General features: G+C 30.3%; 9 protein-coding genes across 9 annotated transcripts; 6 read left to right on the top strand and 3 right to left on the bottom strand. All coding sequences in view use genetic code 12, as the record gives it.

Moving 5' to 3' along the window:
* Positions 1 to 437: 437 nt before the first annotated feature.
* Positions 438 to 1,181, bottom strand: DFJ63DRAFT_337595 (uncharacterized protein; the record flags this gene model as incomplete). The annotated part of the gene is made up of 1 exon (XM_064908579.1): positions 438 to 1,181. The coding sequence occupies one exon, from the start codon at positions 1,179 to 1,181 to the stop codon at positions 438 to 440; it is 744 nt and encodes a 247-aa protein (XP_064759597.1).
* A 3,323-nt stretch (positions 1,182 to 4,504) lies between these two features.
* On the top strand, positions 4,505 to 5,718 carry DFJ63DRAFT_320979 (uncharacterized protein). Its single transcript, XM_064907277.1, has one exon. It carries the CDS (start codon positions 4,531 to 4,533, stop codon positions 5,380 to 5,382), a length of 852 nt encoding a protein of 283 aa, XP_064759596.1. The 5' UTR covers positions 4,505 to 4,530; the 3' UTR covers positions 5,383 to 5,718.
* Positions 5,719 to 5,744: 26 nt separating this feature from the next.
* DFJ63DRAFT_337593 (uncharacterized protein) lies at positions 5,745 to 7,124 on the bottom strand (the record flags this gene model as incomplete). The annotated part of the gene is made up of 1 exon (XM_064908578.1): positions 5,745 to 7,124. One exon carries the CDS (start codon positions 7,122 to 7,124, stop codon positions 5,745 to 5,747), a length of 1,380 nt encoding a protein of 459 aa, XP_064759595.1.
* Positions 7,125 to 8,444: 1,320 nt separating this feature from the next.
* On the top strand, positions 8,445 to 10,127 carry DFJ63DRAFT_290803 (major facilitator superfamily domain-containing protein; the record flags this gene model as incomplete). Its single annotated transcript, XM_064905343.1, has 1 exon — positions 8,445 to 10,127. The coding sequence occupies one exon, from the start codon at positions 8,445 to 8,447 to the stop codon at positions 10,125 to 10,127; it is 1,683 nt and encodes a 560-aa protein (XP_064759594.1).
* A 388-nt stretch (positions 10,128 to 10,515) lies between these two features.
* DFJ63DRAFT_242135 (FAD binding domain-containing protein) lies at positions 10,516 to 13,400 on the top strand. The gene has a single exon (XM_064904337.1). The coding sequence runs from the start codon at positions 10,903 to 10,905 to the stop codon at positions 12,997 to 12,999; it is 2,097 nt and encodes a 698-aa protein (XP_064759593.1). The 5' UTR covers positions 10,516 to 10,902; the 3' UTR covers positions 13,000 to 13,400.
* A 401-nt stretch (positions 13,401 to 13,801) lies between these two features.
* Positions 13,802 to 14,544, top strand: DFJ63DRAFT_337590 (U2-type spliceosomal complex subunit; the record flags this gene model as incomplete). Its single annotated transcript, XM_064908577.1, has 2 exons — positions 13,802 to 14,498; positions 14,534 to 14,544. The coding sequence occupies 2 exons, from the start codon at positions 13,802 to 13,804 to the stop codon at positions 14,542 to 14,544; spliced, it is 708 nt and encodes a 235-aa protein (XP_064759592.1).
* A 30-nt stretch (positions 14,545 to 14,574) lies between these two features.
* Positions 14,575 to 15,519, bottom strand: DFJ63DRAFT_290855 (methyltransferase family protein; the record flags this gene model as incomplete). The annotated part of the gene is made up of 1 exon (XM_064905352.1): positions 14,575 to 15,519. A coding segment is annotated over one exon (945 nt), but the record flags the coding sequence as incomplete, so codon positions are not given.
* Positions 15,520 to 16,365: 846 nt separating this feature from the next.
* On the top strand, positions 16,366 to 17,078 carry CKS1 (cyclin-dependent protein kinase regulatory subunit). Its single transcript, XM_064904343.1, has one exon. It carries the CDS (start codon positions 16,517 to 16,519, stop codon positions 16,823 to 16,825), a length of 309 nt encoding a protein of 102 aa, XP_064759590.1. The 5' UTR covers positions 16,366 to 16,516; the 3' UTR covers positions 16,826 to 17,078.
* A 254-nt stretch (positions 17,079 to 17,332) lies between these two features.
* Positions 17,333 to 24,493, top strand: MEC1 (protein kinase; the record flags this gene model as incomplete). Its single annotated transcript, XM_064905344.1, has 1 exon — positions 17,333 to 24,493. The coding sequence occupies one exon, from the start codon at positions 17,333 to 17,335 to the stop codon at positions 24,491 to 24,493; it is 7,161 nt and encodes a 2,386-aa protein (XP_064759589.1).

Raw genomic sequence — 24,493 nt, 5'->3', positions numbered from 1 at the left:
AAGGCACTTTTTATTTATTTACATGTCTGCAAATAATTCCATTAAATTTGACGCGTTTTTTAACATGTTCGTGTCTTTTTCTTTTCTTTTGTTTTTGTTTTTACGAAATCTTTAGATGCATATATTTTCTATGCATTTTTTTGTTGTTGCAACCATTTTAATTTAACTCCTTTCTAATTTTAGATTTCTTCGCGTGTCGTAAAAAAATCTTAAGATTTCGAAGGGACGGTGTACATTAGACTACACACAATGAAATCATTTCTGACTATGGACGATTAGTAAACTTTTTGCAGTTCTACATAACTAAATCACAATGAAATAAAATATTAGAAAAAAGATTGCGCTTGCAAAAACAATAAAATAATGAATAATAAATAATACTTGAGAGAGACATAAAACAGTGGAAGAACAACTGAAACATCAAAGGCTTTTCATTCCTATAATAAACATAACAATAACAAATAAAGCAGGACACCGATTGATGCTGTGTTAGCAACATTGGAAGATGAACCAGTACTAGTGCTATGTTTTGAAGAAGTTGATGAAGTAGTGGCTGAAGTAGTGGCATGAGTGGAACTTGTGGTTGCATGGGTGGAACTTGTTGCAGCAGCAGTAGCAGAGCCTGAATGGGTTGATGATGGTGATTGACTGGTTGATTCTGGTGTTCCATTTGAGCTTTCTTCTAATGAAGGGTTTGCAGAATCAACTGAACCACCACCGTTTCCACTAGCTGTTTCAGTTGCTCCAAAGTCAGTTCCAGTTTCATCACCAAAATCAGTTTCACTGAAATCTTCTAAAGAAGCGAAATTACCTAATCCACCACCCCCAAATGCAGATCCATAATCACCTTCTGTATAATAAGATTCATATAAAGTAGCATATTCACAATAATCGGATTGAAGAGCAGATGCATCTAAAGTTTCAGCACTATCTTCGCCACATTCGCAGCCAGCTAGATTACTCCAAAAAGAATCGTCATTAATATTACAAATACAACTTATGTAATTGTAATCAGAACTATCATTTTCACAATGACTTTCGAGGTATTTGCCTGCTTGGTAACAATCATTAGTACATCCACTTGTATCATCCCTCTTGAAATATGAATACAATTGGTAAGGTTTGATTGAGACAACCAATGTCAAACATAATGATAAAGGAAGTAAGGAACTTAATTTCATGATTAATAATAGTAACTTAATTGGTTTAGTTATTTGATATTTGTACTTTGATTCAAGATTGTGTTCAGTGGGGATTCAGTTGTCTTTTATATATAATTATTTATTGAGGAAGCATGAGAAATTTCTATTCAGAAATAGGGGAAAGGGATTCTACGAGAAAATTCATTGAAGCAAGCCGCCTTTAAAGTAAAATAACATTTAACTAAAGTAATGGCTTTGTCAATTGTTATGAAGAATTATAAATAGAAAATAATCGACTCAAACAAGAAACTTAAAAAGTCATTCACCTGTAATGTTAATTTGAGAATGAATAATTTTGAAAATAATATTAGATATGCAAAAAATGGAAGTGAAAAGACGTTCATAGTAAAAAGGGGAATTTAAAAAATAAATGCTTAAAAAGTATAATAAAATAAAATAAAATAAAATAAAATAAAATAAAATAAAATAATTAAGGGCAAACAATTAAAGAATATAATAATGCATCTTGAGAAAATATTATGTATTTGTTTAATCCACGGTGAATGAAAAATTTAATCATGGCTATAGCGTTGAAATTGGTGATATTTACGTTTAAAATACGAAAAAATGATCATAAAGGGTAATAAAAGCAAACAAAACAAAATGCCCAACTAAATATAATAGGAACGATGAAACTGCATATTCAGTTAAATGATCAATAAGAAGCAAGACAAGATTCAGGTTAAGAAATTTTTTTTTAAATGATTAAAATTAAAGTTAGAAGAAGATTTTCTTTTTAGGGGTTTTAAAATTTACGTAGAAGTTTATAAAACCATTCGCCTGTTTTTTTTGGTTGTGTTTGCAAATTATTTTTGGATTCTGGATTGAATTTGAGATTAATATTTTTTATTATCGTAAATGATATGAAAAACATACGAAATCTTATCAAATAATTAAGGCGATACTAGATTACTGCCTCGTCATTCAAAAGAGAAGTTAAGAAATGAATAGGTATAGGATTTAATCTTGTGATTTAGAGTTTGAAATGGAATTTGTTTTGAGATATGATTGAATAAGGTGGCTTGGAGTGATCATTTCGTATCGAACAAAGAATGATGACAAGCGAAGTTCAATATTAATGTGAGGATTATTAAAGTTAGATGATTAATAAAAGAGGATTTCAAAGCCAAGATTTTATGGCTTTTGATTTTGAGCAACAGTTCCCTATAATAACCTTTTTTTATTTATTTGAAGTTAAGTTCTTTATAGAGAACAATTATAAACCATAAAACCAAAGGTTATTAGCATCATTCGAAGTTCTTAACCAGAGAATAAATACAATAAAGACCAAGACCATCAAGACACAAAAAAGCAGGTTTAGGCTATTAGGCAGTCCAAATTAGAATTAGAATTAATGGATTATTTTTGTTTGCTATTTTTTGTTTATTCGTATTTTATTTTATTTTGTTTATAATTAATTTATCTAGATCATAGTAGTTATTTTATAATATTTATATATAAAAATGTGGGATGATTATATAGTGCAATTTATGGTTTCGTTTCAGGATCTACTAGAAATAAATGAAATCAAGTGCTGAAATTTCTGCCTTAATTAACGATTAAATCAATTATCAATCTAAATGTACATCTAAATTTTCAATTGCATGACTAATTTGCAATCAAATTAACGAATAAACTGAAAAGCCCTAAGCCTATTTATCAAAAATAAGCGGATAATGAGTTTTAGAAATTATAATTATTTATTATCAAGAATTGGCCAAAGTACACACCCTTCCCCCCGATAAGGAAAAAATCAAAAAATCAAAAATTTTATGGGGAGAATATCATCACTCACTCCTTACCTCCCCCCCCCTCCTAGCTAGCTAGCTAGCTCCTCCTCCCCTCCTTATCACAATTTTGTCATTCGCTTTTATTTTTTTTTTACTCCTCTCTGTGTCTGTCTCTCCCTAAATGACAACTTAACCGTTAAACTTTACAACTACTTTTAAATCATCAAGTTAAACTGTTAACAGCAAGTCACGTCTTTTAAATTCAATTACAATTACAATATTTGAGTGTGATCTTTTTATCGTGGTTATTTTTGGTAGTGTCATTTTTATTTTATTTTTATTTTATTTTTTGATTGGAGTTAGCTTTAACAGTTTTTGATTTTTGTTGTTGTCATTATCAATTGACAGCTTTCTTTGATTTATAATTACCTGGCATCAATCAATCAATCAATCATTTAACTTGAGATATGATTAAGCATAGATCTGATATCGATGCATCACCATCGCCTCAGCTCAGTAGGACTACTACTACTAGTAGTAATCATGATGATAAATTGACAACCACCACAGTATCCCTTCCCCCTCTACTCAACCCAATCACAATCTCAACTAATAGATCTAACGACGATAACTCACAATCACAATCACAATCATTTGATCATGATCGCGTGTCTGCCGTCAAATTATATGATGAATCAAATCGATTATATACTCATAATCGTCATCATCCATCAGTTAACAATGGTTATTCATTACGAAAGTTATTAAGTTCCCATCTGTCAATTTATAATACATTAAATAATCCAGAACTTGATGTTTCTCCCTTAGTTGGTCGTGATTTTACCACTCCTCGTCTTACCCCTGAATTAATGATTGATCCCACTTTTTCAATTACATCATGGCAATCAATCGATAATTCAAAATTTGCTTCACCAAAACTCTTATCTGATGATGAAAATCATATTATTAAGAATACTAGTCATACAACCATTGCTAATACTAAAAGACCTCCTACATCTTCTATTTTATCAGTTACAACCACAAATGATGAAGATATTAATCAAAATATTGATTCAACCATCATTGTACCATCTCCAAAATCATCTAATGTAATGGTGTTTGAAACCGATGAAGAAGATGGTTTAAATCATGATTTAGGTATTGAAGATAATGAAAATGGTGGTTTTATTCATAATCCAGATTCCTTTATAATGCCAAAAATATCATTATCAGAAACTTCATCTAATAATAATAGGAAGCAATCCAAAACTCAAAATAACCAACTTCTTCTGATTGTTATATTAAGTTGTCAAGATTCATATACTAATGAAACCAAACATTTGGTCAATAATATTGAAAATGAATTAAATTCATTTCTAATTAGAATTCATCATATTACAATTAACAAATTTTCATCAAATTCAACTTCTTCTACGAAATTTGATAAATCAATCGTTAAAAATTCTGATTTAATCTTTATCATTAATGATGGATCGGCTAACTTTTTACAATATCTAATTGAAATATTTGGTAAATCTATAAATAATAATGAAGATGAAGAAGATGATGAAATATTACCTAAATTGACGATTATAAATATGATCACAGTTAATTATTTCATAAATTTGTTTGAATTAATAAATTATTTGAAACCTTACCAAATTTGGAAAGCTTCTTCTTTAAAGCAAAAGAATTTTATCAATAAGTTTAAAGATTTTATTAAACTTGAAAGTGATAATTCAAACCATGAATTATGTTTGAAAGATAAGAATTTAAGCTTGACTAAATTCAAAGCTTTGAAATCAATGGATAGATCAAGAACTATGTATTCAAGTTTGATTTCAAAAAAGAAACCTGATTATAAGATTATAGAAAAGCAATTTAAATCAGATTTAGAAGGTTCAACAAGTTTTAATGATCCATTACAAATTACATCTAATTTTTCTCATTTAAATATCTTCCATGCCATAGTTAAAAAATTATTTGATCCTTATAATATTAAATCAACTCAAATATTAGAAGTAACATCATCCTCATCAACTTCATCTTCAAAGAATTCTAAATTTTGGTTGATATGCAGTTTCAGTATTGGTATTGGATTTGGAATTGGTATAGCCAGTGGAGCGGCATCATTATTTGGATTTTACATATATGATGGTTTATTAAGATCGTATAGTGAAACACCATTGGTTTTAAATAATGAACCTTTAAAGCAAAATTTGAATCCAATAATGATTATGGATTCAATGATTGATTCTTATACAGCTGATTTTCTGGATTCTATTAATCAATTTTATAATACATTGGGTCAATCCGATATTTTTCGTGAAATTGCGGAAATATCTCAAAATTATACTCATTATTTAAGATGCTATAGTTCATTAGTTATTGATTACTTTCAAGGTGGGTTAGAGAAGTTAGTCGGTTTGATTATATACAGTAACCATTAGATATGGTCTGTTACATTCATTTAGTTCTTATTTTTTCTTGTTTGATTTATATCATTTTGGTTTTATATTCCACTATTCAGTTTTATTTTAGTTTATTTTATTTTATGTTCCATTCATTTTATTTTTATTTCACATTTGATATAGGTTAGGTTTATTCAAATGGATCGCTAGGTTTTAAACGGGCTTTGTTTGGTTGGCTTATTTTGGTATTATTCTTTTTTATTTTGTATAATTAATTCAAAAAAAAAGTTAATATTTTTCTTCTTAATAAATAGAAATATTTCTTCTTTCAATAGTAATTAAGTTCACATATACATATTTGTTATTATAAAAGAGATATAATTGTAGAAGGATGTTTTTATTCACAAATCTGAAAGTTGAATTTCATTCGAATCCAACTCCGGCTCAGGTTCATACTTTTCATTTGCCCATGTTAACCAAAAAACGAATAAGTGGAGATTGTTGTAAAATGTTTTTGAACCTTCATAAACCATTACTTCGGATTCGATAAGAATCGTTGGAATGTTATCATCCATGCTAAAGTGTCCAACCTCAAAAAACAAAATGTAAACCACACGAAGTATGGGCAGAATAACAAAATATAAAACTGCAGCTCTTTTAAATCTTATCAGAACACTTAGCTTTTGCATCGACTTTAATTTTCTATAGGTTGAAATGGAGTAATGTACTGTAATGACGAAAAATGCAATCCTAGATAAGGATATAATAGACATTATAAGCGCCAAATAATGATAAACCCATTCCCCAAAGAATGATTCATAAATGTTTGTGTTAGGAATAATACCATCACCTACCAATACTCTTGGTACAACAAGATATTTGAATTCGAATTCATGTAGATTATTCTTTCTAGTGATATCTATAATTAGACCCAAAAAGGCTATGAATCTCGATTTCCGTAACACCAATGAGGGTATTCTAAATCGATAGAGTGAACCATAGCCCATAAAAATAATTAAATGTAACCATCGTGAATATAACTTAATAAAAGTTATAGTAGCTAATCTATAAAGATAGGTTAATTCTTGACGAATGAAATGGGTTCCTTTGAAATGAGGGATTGATTCTAGTAATAGATAAATCACTTCTCTAATAAATGTTGCTAAATAAAAGTAAAGCACTAATTTGGTACATTTTGAAAATTGATTAAATTTTTCATTTTTTATATATGAACAATAAATTATAATTACCACCATAAATACTCCTGGCCAAAACACAGAAGCATTTATTGCAGGTGCTTCGTTTATTATTGAAACATCAACTTCAAAGCTTTCAGGGATTATCATTGCATTTTGGTATACCCAAGGAAAATAAATGCAGTAGCATCCTTCTTTAGTAATTGGAATGGATGTATCACTATCGATAAAGCCTGTAAAGGCTGTTTCAGATTGATTATCATATTTGGATTCGAGGATAACTTCCAAGTTACCATTTTCATTTAATTTCAATAGTTCAGATTCTTCCAAACTATCATTTAAATGAAGAAAGGAAGCAAAAGATGGGATATTGTTGAATATTTCAGTATCATTATGTTCAAAAATACAATATGGAATGGAATCAGAATCAGATTTTAAATTCTCAATGATAATGGCAGTATTCCATTTGATGTTGTTTATGTGAAAACAAGCTCCATTATGCTCTCGTTGTAAAGTAAAGCTTCTTCTTCCACAAACAGCTGCTACCAGAAGCAACCCGACAAATAAGTAGCTTAACATGAACATGATAAACGGTATATACCCTTTTGATATATTAAAAAGGTGAAACTTAAGCTTCAACCTATGCTATGACACTTTTTTTTGAATATTTTGCCTTTGTTAAATGGATTCCCCTCTGTAAAAATAAGGTTTTTTAAGTTAAACATAACCGCTAAGAAAAGCCTTCATTTTAATGAATTATAATTGACTTTAAAATTGAACTGGTTCAGTGCTATGACATAGTATGAAAGGATGAAACAGATCAGTTAAGATTGATGAACTTCATCTTGAATAGAGGGATACTACTACTATTATCAATATTGATTGGATTATAATTTGTCATCAACACGACAATGATTCTTCAACTTTTAAAAAGACATAGCATTATTGAAGGGAATATTTATTGAACTATATACATCACTATATTCCAAGAGACTTATCAACTAGATCAATATCATATTATAATTAATAGTATAATGGCGGGATATTTAGTATGGTCGTGTACTTTGTCCTCAACGCTTTTAAAACTAGTTATATGTCAAATTATGTTGATTAAATTGACAATAATATCCCGGTTGGAACTTATAAGTCAAATATTTTACGAGAGAGATACACTACAAGCAAGCGGACTGATGATCCTTAACCGGCATTGTTCATCCATCTAGGGTTATATTATCCTCTTATCATTCGGGGAGTCACAGTTTAAAGGTTGGATCTATCAGTCCATTATTTTAATTTAAGATACATCTGGGGAATGTAATGAATTGTATTGTATTGTATTGAATTAACCATCCACACAAACGTCATGAATGGTTAAATGATATACATCAATTGCCGCTATAATTACCCATAATATCCATCAATTGTGTAGTAGTTAAAATATTGAATCACTTTTTCATTAACGTTGTATTTTTATTTCATATAAACTGTGTGGATGTGGCTGACGATTTGCAATTTGACATGAAAAAAATTGCGACGCGCCACCACAATCAATCAAATTTTATAAGGTCAAATTGCGCAGATAAGAAATTATGTCGCAACCATTTCAAAAATTTTATAATTCATTGTAGAGATTGAACAATTTGCAAGAATCCCTTAATTGTTTTTTTTGCAGTATTAAGCCCAGGCGGATCAAACAATCTGATAATTAACCATTTATACAATTATAGTAGTTTGTAATATGCATAAGGGATTGGGATTTATATAAAAGAATACCAATATTTCTTGGTTTTAATTTCTTGGTTTTAATTGTTTCTTCTCTATCTTGTCTTAGTCTTATAATTAAGGTTTAACTTGACACACACACCGCCAAGACAACCAGGTTTACTTTGACATATCTTATTCAAAATGCCTGTTGCTAAAACTGGAGCCAAAATCCACATTAGTGAAAATCCCCTTGAACATTCAAGTGATGAATTTAGTGAAAAGAAAGGTGCCAATGAAGTGGTTACTTTAAGATCAATAGATTCATCTTCAGATGAAGAATCTTTACTTTCCAAAAATCCATTTTTAGATCCTAAAGTTGAAGAATATTATCGTGAAGTTTATGAAGCTGCTCATTATGAAAGTTATGGTGCATTTGATCCAACTTTTACATGGACTCCAGAAGAAGAAAGTAAATTACTTACAAAATTAAACTTAAGAGTTGCTTTGACTGCCTGTGTTTTATTCGTTAGTTTACAAGTTGATAGAGGTAATTTAGCTCAAGCTGTTACTGATAATATGCTTCCTGAACTTGGTTTAAATACTGATAATTATAATACTGGTAATACTATTGCCTTGGTTACTTTCTTATTAGCGGAAGTTCCATCCCAATTGATTTCTAAAAGACTTGGTCCTGATATTTTCATTCCTATTCAAATTGTTCTTTGGAGTATAACTGCTACTTCTCAAGCTGCTTTAAAAGGAAAGGTTTCTTTCTATCTTACTAGAGGTATTATTGGTGCTTTACAAGGTGGTTTTATTGCTGATTTAGTGTTATGGTTGAGTTACTTCTTCACCAGTAAAGAATTATCTACCAGATTATCCTGGTTTTGGACTACATTATCTTTGGTTACCATTTTTACATCTTTATTGGCTTTCGGTATTTTAAGATTAGGTGGTAAAGGTGGATTATCAGGTTGGAGATGGTTATTTTTGATTGAAGGTCTTTTCACTTTTATTATTGGTATCGCATCCTTTTATCTTATGGTTCCATCTGCTGTCCAAACTAAGAGTAAATTACATCCAAAAGGTTGGTTCACTGAAAGAGAAGAAAAGATTGTTGTTAATCGCGTTTTGAGAGATGATCCAAGTAAAGGTACTATGCACAATCGTCAAGCTTTAGGTTTCAGAATGATCTTTAAGAGTATAATGGATTATGATCTTTGGCCCGTTTATGCTATTGGTCTTCTTGCCTATATTGGTCAAGGTACATTTACTTCTTATTTTGGTCTTTTAAATAAACAGTTAGGTTTCAATACTTTTACTACCAATATTTTGACAATTCCAAGCAGTGTTATTCATATCATTTTATTATTATTTATCACTTGGTTATCAGAATTCCTTAAGGAAAGATCATTAACTTGTACACTTGCTCCAATTTATACTGTACCAATCATTGCTGCTATTAGATATTGGCCAGGCTCAGGTAAGGAAAAATGGACATCATATGCCTTGAATACTTTATACTTAGGTCAACCATATATTCATGCAATTTGTGTTTCTTGGGTATCACGTAATTCCAATTCTGTTAGAACTAGATCCATTAGTTCAGCTGTTTATAATATGTTTGTCCAACTTGGTAATGTTGCAGGAAATAATATCTATAGAAAGGATGATTTACCACTTTATCATAGAGGTAATATGCAATTGGTTATTATTGGAGCTGCATTAATCCCATTATTAGTTTTAACCAAGATTTACTACGTCTGGAGAAATAATAAGAGAGATAAGATTTGGAATGCTTTGAGTCCAGAAGAAAGAGAAGATTATATTAAAAACACCACTGATGAAGGTAATAAAAGATTAGATTTCAGATTTGATCATTGATTCATTAACTTAATATACCCTTGTTTGCTTTATTTTTCATTTCAAATCTTATATATAGATTATATATTTTGTTTCTTTATTGTTTGTTGTTACAAATTTCTTTCCTCTCAATACTTAGGAAATACACTTGGAAATTATAAAACTAAATTGTAGGTTATATGACAAAATAAAATGATCATTAATTCCATTAGTAATATGGTCTATTTATTAATACCTTGACTTAAGTTGTACAAGCTATGACTAAATAAAACTCCCCGATTTTCTCCAGGACAATATCCCAACAAGTGAAGGTTTACTACAAAATACAACGGTTTATTGTTTCTTTTTCGTTATTTTTGACTAATGGTTACTAAATATGTGGACCAAGATCGTAAAATAAATAAAGGAAGTGTGCCATTTTAACATTTATTTTCTAATTTCTAATTCTAGAATTTTGGTATACTCCTTTAAACCTTCTCTTCCTATGAACTATGTCTGCTGAATAGAGTTAGCGTTTTCAAATAAATGTAATTCATTATTAAAATAATAGGATTGGTAAGAGGTTTGGGCTTTAGTAAAATTTACCTCATTATTACTTATGGCTGTACCCCGCGAAAAAAAATAAAAAAAATTAGTGTGGGGATTTTTGGCACTGATAAGAGTTCTTCCAGCTTAAGAACCGTGCCGACTGTTTTGCAATCAAAAAATGGCTCAATCAAATGGTCTGAAATATATATAAACAGCATCTTCGGGATGCAAATCGAAATGAAAATGGAAATGGAAATCAAGAACGTTTATGTTAAACAACAGAATGTCCTACAAAACAAGAGAATCAAATGTTGACGTGTTAATTATTGGGGCCGGTCCAGCTGGACATATGGCAGCCACTTGGTTTGCACGAACTGGTGTTAATGCTCGTATCATCGATAAAAGAAGTGCTCGACAATTTGTTGGCCAAGCAGATGGTCTTCAAAGTCGTAGTCTCGAGATATTCCAATCCTTTGGCTTTGCTGATCGTGCTCTAAAGGAATCAAATCATATGTTGGAACTTTGTTTCTGGGAACCTGAACAAGATGCTAGTAAAGGTATAAAACGTTCTGGTGCTATTCCTGATACTACTATAGGGTTGTCTAGATTCCAACAAGTTGTTATTCATCAAGGAACAGTTGAAGGTTGGATGAGGGATTCTTGGAAGAAATGGTCCGACAACACTCTTGTTCTTGAAAGACCAGTACAAGCGAAAGAATTGGAAATCGATCAATCAGTGCAATCAACCGATCTCAAAAGTTTCCCGGTGACAGTTACTGTTGAACATTTGGATGATGATCAAGCTGCAGTTGAACAATTTGGTAGTAAGATTTCCAATGGACTTTTTCGACAATTTGATGGAGATGGCGATAAGATTGTTCAAGGGGAAACCGAAATTATTCATGCAAAGTATGTTTTGGGTACTGATGGAGCTCATTCTTGGGTACGTAAACAATTAGGAATATCAATGACTGGAGAATCAACTGATTATGTTTGGGGTGTTCTCGATGGAATTCCTGTAACAGATTTTCCCGATATTAGATGTCGTTGTGCTATTCATTCAGCTGAAAATGGATCCATAATGATTATTCCTAGAGAACATAACATGATTAGATTATATATACAATTGCAAAAGGCTCCAAGGGCAAATGATTCTAATAGTGGACGTATTGATAGATCAAAGATCACTCCTGAATTGATCTTGGAAAATGCAAATAAGATATTATACCCTTATACTATTGAAATGGTTGATATTAAATGGTATACCGCGTATCAAATTGGTCAACGTGTTGCTACTGAATTTCAAAAGGGCGGTAGGGTCTTCTTGGCAGGTGATGCTACTCATACTCATTCACCTAAGGCTGGCCAAGGTATGAATATTTCCATGGCTGATACTTACAATTTATCCTGGAAGATAGCTCACGTGGTTAAGGGTTTGGCTAGTCCAATTATCTTAGATACTTATGAATCCGAAAGAAAGACAGTCGCTGAAAATTTAATTGAATTTGATTCTACCATAGCAAGTTTATTTTCCAGTCGTCCAGCAGTAAATGGTAAGGAAACTCCAGGGGTCGATCTTGAAGAATTTCATCGAGTATTTGAAAAGAGTAACGAATTTACATCAGGAACAACTGTAGATTACAACAAATCTATACTCATTGATAAAGTTGATTCTGGATCAAGGAAATTTAGATATGATGAAGAGAATATCTTCACTTCTCCATTGGCTAAAAGATGCCCTATTGGTCGCCGTTTAGGTTCTTCTCAAGTTTTAGTCCAATCTGATTCTAAACCGGTTTATTTGGAAGATATTATGCCTTCAGACGGGCGTTGGAGAGTGTTGTACTTTGCTGGAGATATTAAAAACAATGAATACCTCCAGAACTTTATGAATTTATTTGGTGATTATTTGAATTCTCAAAACAATTTCGTTAAGAAATATACCCCAGCAACTGCAAAGATTTATTCTGTGATTGAAGTTCTATTAGTTCATGCTTCTAAACGTAAAGCCTACGAATGGAATGATTTTCACACGGCATTCAGACCTAGAGATTACAAAGGTCGTATGGACTACCTCAGAATCTTTAGTGACGATGAATCGTATCATCACGGACATGGTCATGCATATGAGAAGTATGGTATTGATCCATCAGTTGGAGCATTTTTGGTAATTCGTCCAGATGGTCACTTGGCAAAAGTGGAGAATTTAAGTGAAGAAGGTATCGCAAACATCGAAAAGTACTTTTCAGGCTTCATGATTCCTCAATTGGTATCTTTATCAAATCATCAACAAATTGTTGTTGAAAAGGAAAACAAAGAGTGGTATGGATCCCATTCTTATGCAGTAAGAGCATTAGCAGAATGATAATATGATAATGAATCTTATACTTAACAATTAGTAAATACTCGATTTAAATTTATTTTCAATCATATATATACAAAATATTAACTCTTTAATTGTCAGAATTAACAATAAATAAATCTCTTTGCCAAACAATATCTAATTTCTTCAATAGAACTTACTAGGCTTCATCTTGGTACTTACCGCATCTGCTAAGATTACTCTTAGTGGTTAATAATAGATTATTTATTGTTGATACAGCTAATAGAATTAAATTTGTCGAATTAAAATGGGGTTTGAAACTTGGTTGTAAATCTATGAGCATAGGAATTTTGAGATACAAGTTTCGGGTGCTACATGAGTATAGAAAAAGTAAAATCGTCATGTATCATTTTATAACAGAATATACTGGGATAAAGAAATAGTTGTAAATTGGTTATAAATGCAAAAAGTTTAGTAGTGCGCCGTTCAATTTTATCGATAAAATTGGTCTAAAATGGATTCTAACTCTGGAACTACAAGAGAAATTGAGATGTGAGTTTTTGGATCTACTTGATCATATATGTTATATAACATATACATAGTCCTATAAAGATTAATTTGTTGGGGATGGTGGTATAATTCCAAATATAGGCAATATTTTGGGGGCGTGTGTTGTTCAATTTTCATTTTTGTAGATATTCAAGCAGTTTTAAAACATTTGGCAGCAAAGAGCGCAATATCAAAAAAAAAATTGATTCAAAAAATCATAGATGACATAACAAGCCTTATCAAACAACACTTGACCTATCCCACCACAACTAAGAAAGATACAATACTAATAGTCATGGCGGGGGATTTAAATTTAAAGAAATCATGGAATCCAGCCTTGATGAAAAATCAAAAGAAAATATGGCAGGATGAACAAGATAAATTACAAGAAATTAAGCAAATTAAACAATTACAACAAGAATATCATCAAGAAAATGAATATAAAAGTTTATTAACTTTACAATATGGAGAAGGGTTTGACAAGAAGGATTTGAATAATAATGAGAAATTGAAATTAAATAAGTTAAATTGGATGTATGATGATATGCCTAAGAAAGATGATGAAGAGGTGGAGGGTGAAAATGGATTTGTGGATAGTAATGAAGAATTCTTAGATGGGAAGAATGAAGTGGAGAATTTGTTAAATGGGAATAAGTCATTTCTGAAATCAACTAAGGATAAGAAAAGTTCAAGTTTCGCTAATGATAATTTAAATCAAATTTTAAATGTTGGTAAATCGATCACTAATTCAAATAATAATATTGATGATCCATTATTAAAGATAAAACAAGAAAGATATCAAAGACAAAAACCGTCCCCTTCATTATCATCATCACATAGTCATAGATCAAGAGAAAGTTCATCCATACGACATAAAGATGATCATAGAATTCATAAAGAAAGTTCAAGTCGTCATAGTTCATCATCTCATAGTTCATCGTCTCATAGATCATCATCTCATAGATCATCATCTCATAGACATCATCATCTGAGTCACTCCTCCAAATCAGACAGTACCACCGAGAAGACTTCTACTAAATCCATACCCAATTATTAATTACCATAACATTAAAATTCTATATAATAATGATTCCCATTTTTATTATATACCTTATCATTAAACTCCCATTCATACCATACTTTATCAACACCATTATTAATCCGACAAATGTTAAATTCAACTGAAGTACCATTGTCGATATCTTCTGGATCAATGGGGAAATAAAATGGATACCACGATTTACAATATGTATCCCTATCTTCATCATTTATGATTTGAATCGTTAAATGTCCATATAAATCCGCTGTGAAATATCCATAAAACCCAGTGATTGTTACTACATCAAGTAAACCATTTTCCACCTTAAAATTCAAGGCTGTTGTTACTTTGTCTAAGCTTGATAAAGATGGGTCAGGATAATCCCAATCAAATACGGGTTTGAATGGGGAAAGCAGAATATATTTGGTTAATTTAACAATATAAGGTCGTTCAAATTCTGGGATAGTTAAATCAGTAGAAACTGGTTGTAAATATGATGTATAACTTGATGGAATCATAATCATGGGATATGTTTGTGGTTTATTAAATTGTTGTAAAATCTCAGGACATAATTCATTATCACCAAATGAACCTAATAATTCAGATATAATTAAATTTACATTAGTTATATTTTGATTCCTTATATCATCTTGAATGATTTCGAGTTGATTATTCCAATTTTGTTGATTATATTTATGCAAATATGGTATACATTTGATATTCTTCTCAAAGGCATATATTTTAAATGTTTGATGACTAAATTTATTTACAACGTTGATTAACTTATGAAGAATACCTCCCTTTCCTGGTCCAATGATGATAATTTTAATGGCGGTTGAGTTGAATTTATTAGTTGCAATAAGATCCAATATACTTAATTCTATAGCCTTTTCATATTGATTATATTTGATGAAATCTTGTTCGAATTGTTCATAAATGGAAATATCCAAATCATCACGTAGTGGTTGTAAAGGATCAATCAATGTATTAAATGTTGGATTGTGAACTGGTAAAGTTAGAGATGATATTATAGATGATGGTTGTAATGGTTGAGGTAGTATTATAGGAAGTTGTTTATAATTGTATAGGTTGACCAATTTATAGATTAAATGATTAAACGAATCATCATGATTTACATTAAGTTTTATATATTGAAGTTTTTCAATAGATAATGGTTGTAAAATGGATGTAATTATATTAGCATCGATCAATTCGAATGAGATGTTTAGATTGTCAAGTCTGATGTATCTGAAATAGAATCTCCATAGTTGGATATTATTCAATAAAGGTAATTCAACAATTAGATGAGGAACAAGGGTTATTAATTGTTTTAATTGATATTGAATTAGATCATTCTGCGGTTCAAATTTCGATATCAACAGGATGGATAACTTAATTACTAAATATTTCAAATTATGCAATTGACAAGCTAATAGAGTTCGAACATCATTAAACAAACTATCCCATTCATCCTTATTATCACTTGGTTCAAATACCACTATTACTTTATCAGATTCAAATACTAACAATTGCAGTAACCAGGGTAATATCAGGATCTTAAATGGTATATATCCCAATTGAGGCAGAATAATCCCTTCTGTTGTAGTGTCCAACCATGGAATACCACCCACATCATTACTATCTATAGTTCTTCCATATACATTTATCATCACTCCGTCAACTTCCAACCTTTATAATTATAATTTACCACTATTATCGTACGCGTCTTCCACATTTGTGCGATTTGAAAAAACCAACAAAAAAATTTCTATTTAGTTAACCATCCAACTATCATAATAGCTTTATAGTATCATCAAATATATCAATAGCTAGTAATTATATCCATTCGTTCATACCATCTAGTCAAAGTTAAGTTGCTCTGATAGTTACCTATTTCTAAAAACAAAAAAATCAATTGTGTTCAACATTACCCCTCATTTTCATTAACCACACAACAAACCAACAACAAATATGACAAGACCAAGATATCTAACCGATAGTGAAAGAGCCAAAGTTCTTGAATTCCAAGATATGATCCATTATAGTCCAAGATACAGTGACGATAGCCATGAATATAGACATGTGATGTTACCTAAAAATATGTTAAAAGTGATTCCTCAAGATTATTTCAATCCCGAAACTGGAACTTTACGAATACTATTAGAAGAAGAATGGAGAGGGTTAGGTATAACTCAATCATTAGGGTGGGCTCATTATGAAACCCATGCTCCTGAACCTCATATTTTGTTATTCAAAAGACCTAACAATTATGGTCAATAAATAAAAATGATTCACTCATTCATTCATTCATTCATTCATTCATATCCTCCTCCCTAATGTGCATAGTCTTTATCATTAATCCATGTTTATTTATTTCATTATCTACTACCCAAACTTATCATTTAAATCATCATCCCAACCAAGCATACCTTAATATACCCCCTTTTAGTTCGTGAGGTTAGTGTGTGTGTATATGTTTTGTATATGTACTTTTGGGTATATATATTATATATTATGTATATGCCCTGTTATTAAATGGATTCCTTTTCATGTTAACTCTTTATTGTAGACTCATCATCATATTCACCTTGTCTGATTGATTATCGAGTTTGATATATATCAAGTGTAGATCTGTTGACCTTCATTATCAAGTTGGCCGTCAAAATACAGCAAAAAAATGGCAGTCAAAAATATTTTGGTTACAACGCGTTACGCTGCAAAACTGTTCCTTCTTACCAATCCATCCATCATATTGATGAATCAGATCATATAGAACCGTATCATGTCATGTCAGCGACTCCAGTATCAGCGACGCAACGATTAACCCGTTCAGAATTGAACTTATTCCTAGATGATATCGAACAGAATATCAATATTGATGATAATGCTGATTTCAAAAAATTGATCTTATACTTATTCAGCTTTACCAATGACAAACTTCTAAGTCATGCCCATCAATCAACTAATATAGATTCTGATGAAGAGAAACTATTACTTAAATTGATAAATACAATTGAATTGGTACTATCAAAGAGATTACATCTTTTAAATGTTCAACTTCAATATGATGATTTCAAACTGATCTTTCAACCTTCAATGATGATTAATGAAGGAAATGATGAAGAAGATTCGTCTATACTATCTTCATCTGAACCTATCCTACTTTATGAATGGTCCATATTATTTGCTTTATATCATATACCGAATTATCATAATCATGTTAATACTTTGAATCAAATCAAATCATTCATTATTCATATTATTAACCTTGTTACCACAAAATTGCATAACATCAAATATATTAAACTATTACGATCAAAATTACTATCCATCGTTGAAGCAAATCTAAATAAGTTGTTACTAAATATCGCCAATGATATTTCTATCCCTAATTTCAATCAAAAGCTTATACAAACAGTTCATTTATTTTCAATTCTAAATGATTATGATTTATCTAAAAAGTTATCGTTACATTTAATCAATTATCAACTCAAATTTGAAAGTTATAGTCGAAAAATTTGGTTTATCTTAAATGAAATCTTTCCTAATAATAATCAAGATTCAATAGTACAATTATTAGATAATTTAAAATCAATTATAATTATGAATTTAACTGATAATCTAGTATTACATGATTCAATTACATGGAATCAGATCTCAATTGTATTGACATGGATTATTGAATATTTAAGATTCGATACTAAAGATTTCGGAAAATTCACAAATTTAAATAAATCAAGTTCTTATACTTTATTAAAGATATTTTTATTATGTATTGAAAAAGATATAATCGAAAACTTTATTAATTGTCATAATTTAAAAAGTTTATTGACCAAATTGAATGATACAATCTTTATCTCCAACTTACCATTAATCATATTGAAATCATTGCATATTATAAGATTTTACTATAATCTATTAATCAATGAAGAGTCCGTGGTTAATAAATATCAAACATCAAATTTAAATCAATTTATAATAACATCTTACCCTGATTCTGATTTGGAAGTATTACGACTTAAATTATTAAACCTCAATGCAAATCCCAAATCATCAGATCGTAAGAGTTATTTTGATACAAATATAATTAAACGTCAATTATTGGATTTCATAGTACTGTCGGAACATAAATTCGACGAAGAAAATACAATTCATAATCATCATCATAAAAATGGAAACCAACTGCAAATTATAAGTCAGGAGATAAATTGTTCAGATTGGATAAGTCATAGTAAAGATTTAATAATAAATAATCCAGAGCTTTTTGATGTGGATTATACTCTTTATACTTTCATCACAGCTTTAGGTAATCTACCTTGTATTCTTAATAATGATTATGACTATAAAATCAATGAATGTGTAAGATGTGGTACTGGTCCTATGAATAAAAATTATTATGATATAATTGATCCTAATCGAAAAGTATTTTATACATCCCCAGAAATTATCATTCTTTATGAAGTTATAATCTCCGACTTTTTAATATCAAAGAAACGACAAGTATTTGAAAACAATCCATTGTTATGTTGTAATTTATTATTAACCATTTACAAACTATTTGCAAGTTATAATCCCCAGATGGTATCCATTCATGATGAAAGAATATTTGCATTCTTAATGAGTTTATTAAATAATAATAATAATAGAGATGTCAGATTACTAGTGGCTAGAATATTCCCATTATATTTAATTCAAGCTCGAATGGTAAATACAGATCAAACTTTTAAAGCCATTTTCCAAAGTGTAGCCAATATTGATTTTAGCAATGAAAATAGAAGACATTTTGCTGAATCAACCATCAAGGCATTACTGGAATTAGCTATTGTTTCTCATGGAGAAAGATTATGTGTTATATTTATCAAACTTATTGATTTCTTTGGTCAATATAACGAACAACATGTTAATTATGTTTATAATTCATTTTTGAATATTGCAACTGCAAAATCATTAGCACCGTATAAATTATTATCTCCTTATCTCCCAAGTATCGCAGAAGTGATCATAAAAAAACCACGAATGTTTGCAAGAGTTACTGAATTATTAGGCGTAACTAAAAGGTTCTTTTTAAACAGAACTAGAGAATATACTACCCCTCGTTTGTTGGAATATTATAAATATGATTTTATTCAAGAAATTGCAGAAGCTTCTAATTTAAGCAAATTAGAATTGGTTACTAAAAATTTATCAAGAATCATAGCTTATTATCTTGTTAAGGATGAAACCATTGATGAAAAATATATAATTAACGTTTTGGCTAATGTTTCACCCAATTATAAGTTAATAAACTTACGTGATTTGATTTCAAAAGTTGGAGAAGTCACTTGGTTTATATTAATTCAGATTGATGTCGATGAAAATAATGAAATTGTAAATAACGAACGAATTCTTAAAGCATTAGAATTCGTTGCCAAAATTTCACTAGAGCAAAAGGGTAGATCAGTTGAATCCAAGCGTAATTATGTGGAATATCATATAGGTGAAAATGTATTAGAATTAGTTCAAAAATTTAGCGAAAATGTCCATCACATCAAAGGTAGCAAACCATATTTGGAAAAGGTAAGTTCATTAAGAGCAATTGAATTCTTGATTAACATTAATATTGATGCAATAACGACTGCTCTTGGTCAAATTTCAACTTGTTTACAAGCTTCATTGGAAATTCCAGAATTTCAATACTTTGCATTAAGAAATTTTCACGCTTTAGTTCAAAAATTACCTCAACAACATTTAGTTTCTATGATTGATATTATAATATCACTGATTTATCAGAAATTTGAAACGTTTGATAAAACCTCAAAGGATTTGGCAGGTAAAGTTCTTAAAGGAATCTATGAAGAAATCAAAGATAAGAATAATCAATATGCGTTATATTTTTTGTCAATTCCCTTCTTAGATTATCTTCAAAGTAGCGATATTGTACTGGGAGGTTTCAAAAAGATAAAACAAATTTCAAAATTAGTAATTTTTCGAGAGTTTACTAGAAGATTAAAAACCAGTAATGAATATGTTGTTCAACAAGCTCTATTCGATTTAACTAATTATTGTGAACAATATCAATATAATTGTCAATCTGATTATTTCAAAGATGCAATTTTAGAGCCATGTATTGGTGATCTTGTTAGATCAATCTTGGATACAGCAGCTAAATTCAAAAATAAGAACGTGAAAATATCAACTGCTTGTGCAAAGGCTTTATCAATTATGGGTGCTCTAGATGCTAACAAATTTAAGTATAAATCAATCAAGCTGCAAATTGTTATTATTCAAGATTTTAAGGATTATCGAGAAAATAGTGAATTTTTAGTTGATTTTATTGAAAATATAGTGTTAAAGACCTTTTGGGCTTCAAGTGATCCCGTTAATCAATTATTCTATGCTTATGCTATGCAGAACTTTCTTAAGGTTTTACGATTAGATTTTAAGATTTTAACTCCAAATAGTCAAGATTATCTCGTAAATGTTTGGAAAAATTTTAGTGATATTGCAAAATCAACCTTGACTCCATTGTTATCGTCTAAATATGTGGCACCTATATCAAAATATGAACCATTAAATTTCCCTCATTTCAAGTTGGGTATGAAATATGAGAACTGGTTAGTGGATTTTACTTCTGATTTGTTGAAAAGACCATTGTTAAGTGTGTTTACTAATAGTGATGAAGGTCTGAAAAGTGCTATTTTCGAGACATGTTCTCGATTAGTGAAAGATCAAGATAATTCAATTTGTCATTATCTTCTTAAATATGTCGCCTTGTCTCATATTAGTAATGGAAATGAATCGGCAATTCAGAATATTAAAGAGGAGTTCTTAAATATTTTACATATTGATTCCACCTCAACTTCTCCTGATAGGGTAGAGCTGTTGAAGTCTTGTTTTCAAACTGTATTTGAAGTTTTGGATTACTTGAACGAGTGGGTTTCAACTGCAGCACAATATATTAACATAAACCACTTAGAACAGACTGAAATGCAGACAATTAAAAGAAACATTGTATATGTACGCGACTTTATCGATATTATTCCCATGGATTTGATTGCAATTAAGTCTGCTGAATGTGATTCGTATGAAAGAACAATTCTATATCTTGAAAAGTGTTATCGTGAAGGGAAAGTGGATGCATCTTTGCAGCTTGATAATTTGAATTTTGTTACCACTTTACAAGCCATGTATTCAAATATTGATGATTATGACGAGTTAAATGGGGTGTTACAAAAGTTTTCAACCAATAACTTAGGGGAGAAATTGAAAACATTCCAGTATAATGATAATTGGTCAGTAGCTCAAGAATCATTTCAAATATTAGGTACGACCGGTGATACTCAAGTCGAAAATAACACCAAGCTTTTGAAGTCATTAAATGAACATGGTTTACATGAAGAAGTTTTGTCTACATTAGCAGAGAAGTGTGATGAAAGGACATTGAGCTCTATTCCATTGGATTGGGCGCTTGTTGGGTTGCAGTCCTCGGTTTATTCTGGAGATGTGCAAGAGATCAAAAAGTGGTTCTTCATTGTTAATTCTATTGGTAGGCCGCAAGATGTTGAGACTTTAATAAACTATGAATTCGCTAAAGGAGTAAATTTCTTATTTGAAGACAAGACATCTGAATTTACAAAATGTATGGATAATCTTTACAAAGTTATTGGTAATAGTATAGTTCCTAGTATTTCATCCAGCTTTTCAAGAAATGTTAATTTTATGAACCAACTTCATTCAATTTATGACTTATCATTAATAACAAAACTCGAACACATAGATGATGCTGCGTTAAAAATCCAAAATGAAGCAATTCTTAGAGGAAGATTGAGTAATATTGATCAAAGTTTTGATACTCAATTACAAATTTTATCATTGCACAATGTGGGTAATAAATTAAGATCTGATAATGCGAAAGTTTCTCAAATCTTGCTTTACATTTCATCTTTAGCTAGGAAGAATAATCGATTGGACATTTCAACAAGATCCATTATGAAAGCAATGGCATTGGATTATGGAGATGCAAACACAGAGTATACTAAATTACTTTGGGCTCAAGGCAAACAGACTGAAGCTATTAAATCATTATCAGAAATTATCAAGGATGACAACTTTAAAACCAAGGAAATAAAGGCCGAAGCTCAATTGCAATATGCGAAATGGTTAGATGAGTCGAATCATTTATCGTCACTAGCCATTATCAGTGAATATACGAAAGCAATAGATCTCAATCAGTCTTCTGAAAAGGCTTACTATGATTTAGGATCCTATTTCAATAAGATTTTTCAATCTGGTAATGATCAATCTGGTTATTATGAACAACAAACAGTTCGGAATTTTTTAAAATCCTTAGCTTTGGGGAGTAGATATATTTTTGAAGCTTTACCCAAAGTAATTACTATTTGGTTGGATCTAGCTCAAAAAACAGATAGAAGTAAAGAAGCAGATCGTAGGATCAAATTAATAATAGAAGATTTGGGTAAAAGTATAACTACTATTCCAGTTTATGTTTGGTATACGGCTATAACTCAAATACTTTCTAGGATAGTTCACGAACATACAGAATCATATGAGCTTATGGCCCTGATTATGTATTTAATCATAAAGCTGTATCCACGTCATAGTGTATGGTATGTTTTATCTCATTCAAACTCGAATGATCAAGTAAGAAAGGAAAAGATTGGCAGTATCTTAAGAAGAGTTATGAACAAAGATAATGACATTGACAGATCAAGAATATTATTTAATAGTTTAATTAAGATTGCATCTCATAAGATTTCCAAGCAATCTAAAATGAGACACTTATCTTTACGTAATGATTTCCTGGTTGATAATCTTGAGGAACCATTTGAATCATTAGTCATCCCAGTGAGATCCAATTTAGAAATCAGACTTCCATCAGTGTATGCACGACTGTTTAATGCTTTTCCTAAATCTGCATCTGTTACATTTGATGGAGTTGACGATCAAGTCAATATATTCTTTTCATTACAGATGCCAAGACAAATTACTGTCAGAGGATCCGATGGTAAAGCGTATAGATTGATGTTGAAGAAAGATGATACAAGAAAGGATGCCAAAGTTGGTGAATTCACTACTGTGATTAATCGATTATTATCATCTAGTAATGCAACTAGAAAAAGAAATCTTCAAATTCCAAATTATGCTGTTATACCATTAGCTGATAATCTAGGAGTGATTGAATTTGTGGTTGATGTTTCACCTATAAAGACAATAATTGCTGAACAAAGGAAAAGAATGGGGGTTCCATTTAATGAACGAAAGGTATTTACAAGATTAGATAATGCTCAAAAATCAGTTAAACATGCACAACCTAAGGATAATGAACCAAGAGAAGATTTGCTAAGAATATATGATCGTCTTATTAAAGAGAACCCACCTGTTTTACATCACTGGTTCATTGATCAATTTTCTGATCCATCAGCATGGTATTTGGCTCGAACCAACTTTACTCGATCATTAGCAGTAATGTCAATTGTAGGATATATTATTGGATTAGGTGATAGACATTGTGAAAATATTCTTATCTTTAAGAAAACAGGATCAGTCCTACATATTGATTTTGATTGTTTATTTGAAAAGGGTTCCACATTACCTACTCCTGAGATTGTTCCATTTAGATTAACTCAAAATTTAGTTGATGCTATGGGGATTTGTGGTATTGAAGGAAGTTTTAGAATTACTTGTGAAGTAACTGGATCATTATTACGAGACAATGAAGCTCCATTGATGAATATTTTAGAAACTTTATTATATGATCCATTATTAGATTGGAAAACTCAAAAGCCAGATGCTCATTTATCAAAAGTTCGTAGAAAATTAAGAGGGTTAGTTAATGAAAAGGAAGGTTTACCAATGAATATAAGTGGACAAGTTGATGTTCTTATTCAAGAAGCTACATCTAATGAAAGATTATGTCAAATGTATGGTGGTTGGGCACCCTATGTATAG

Source organism: Scheffersomyces coipomensis, assembly GCF_036884675.1.
Source record: "Scheffersomyces coipomensis strain NRRL Y-17651 chromosome Unknown DFJ63scaffold_8, whole genome shotgun sequence".
Lineage (NCBI taxonomy): Eukaryota > Fungi > Ascomycota > Pichiomycetes > Serinales > Debaryomycetaceae > Scheffersomyces > Scheffersomyces coipomensis.
Note: the sequence above shows the minus strand (reverse complement) of the source record. Positions and strands in the feature narration are given on the sequence as shown.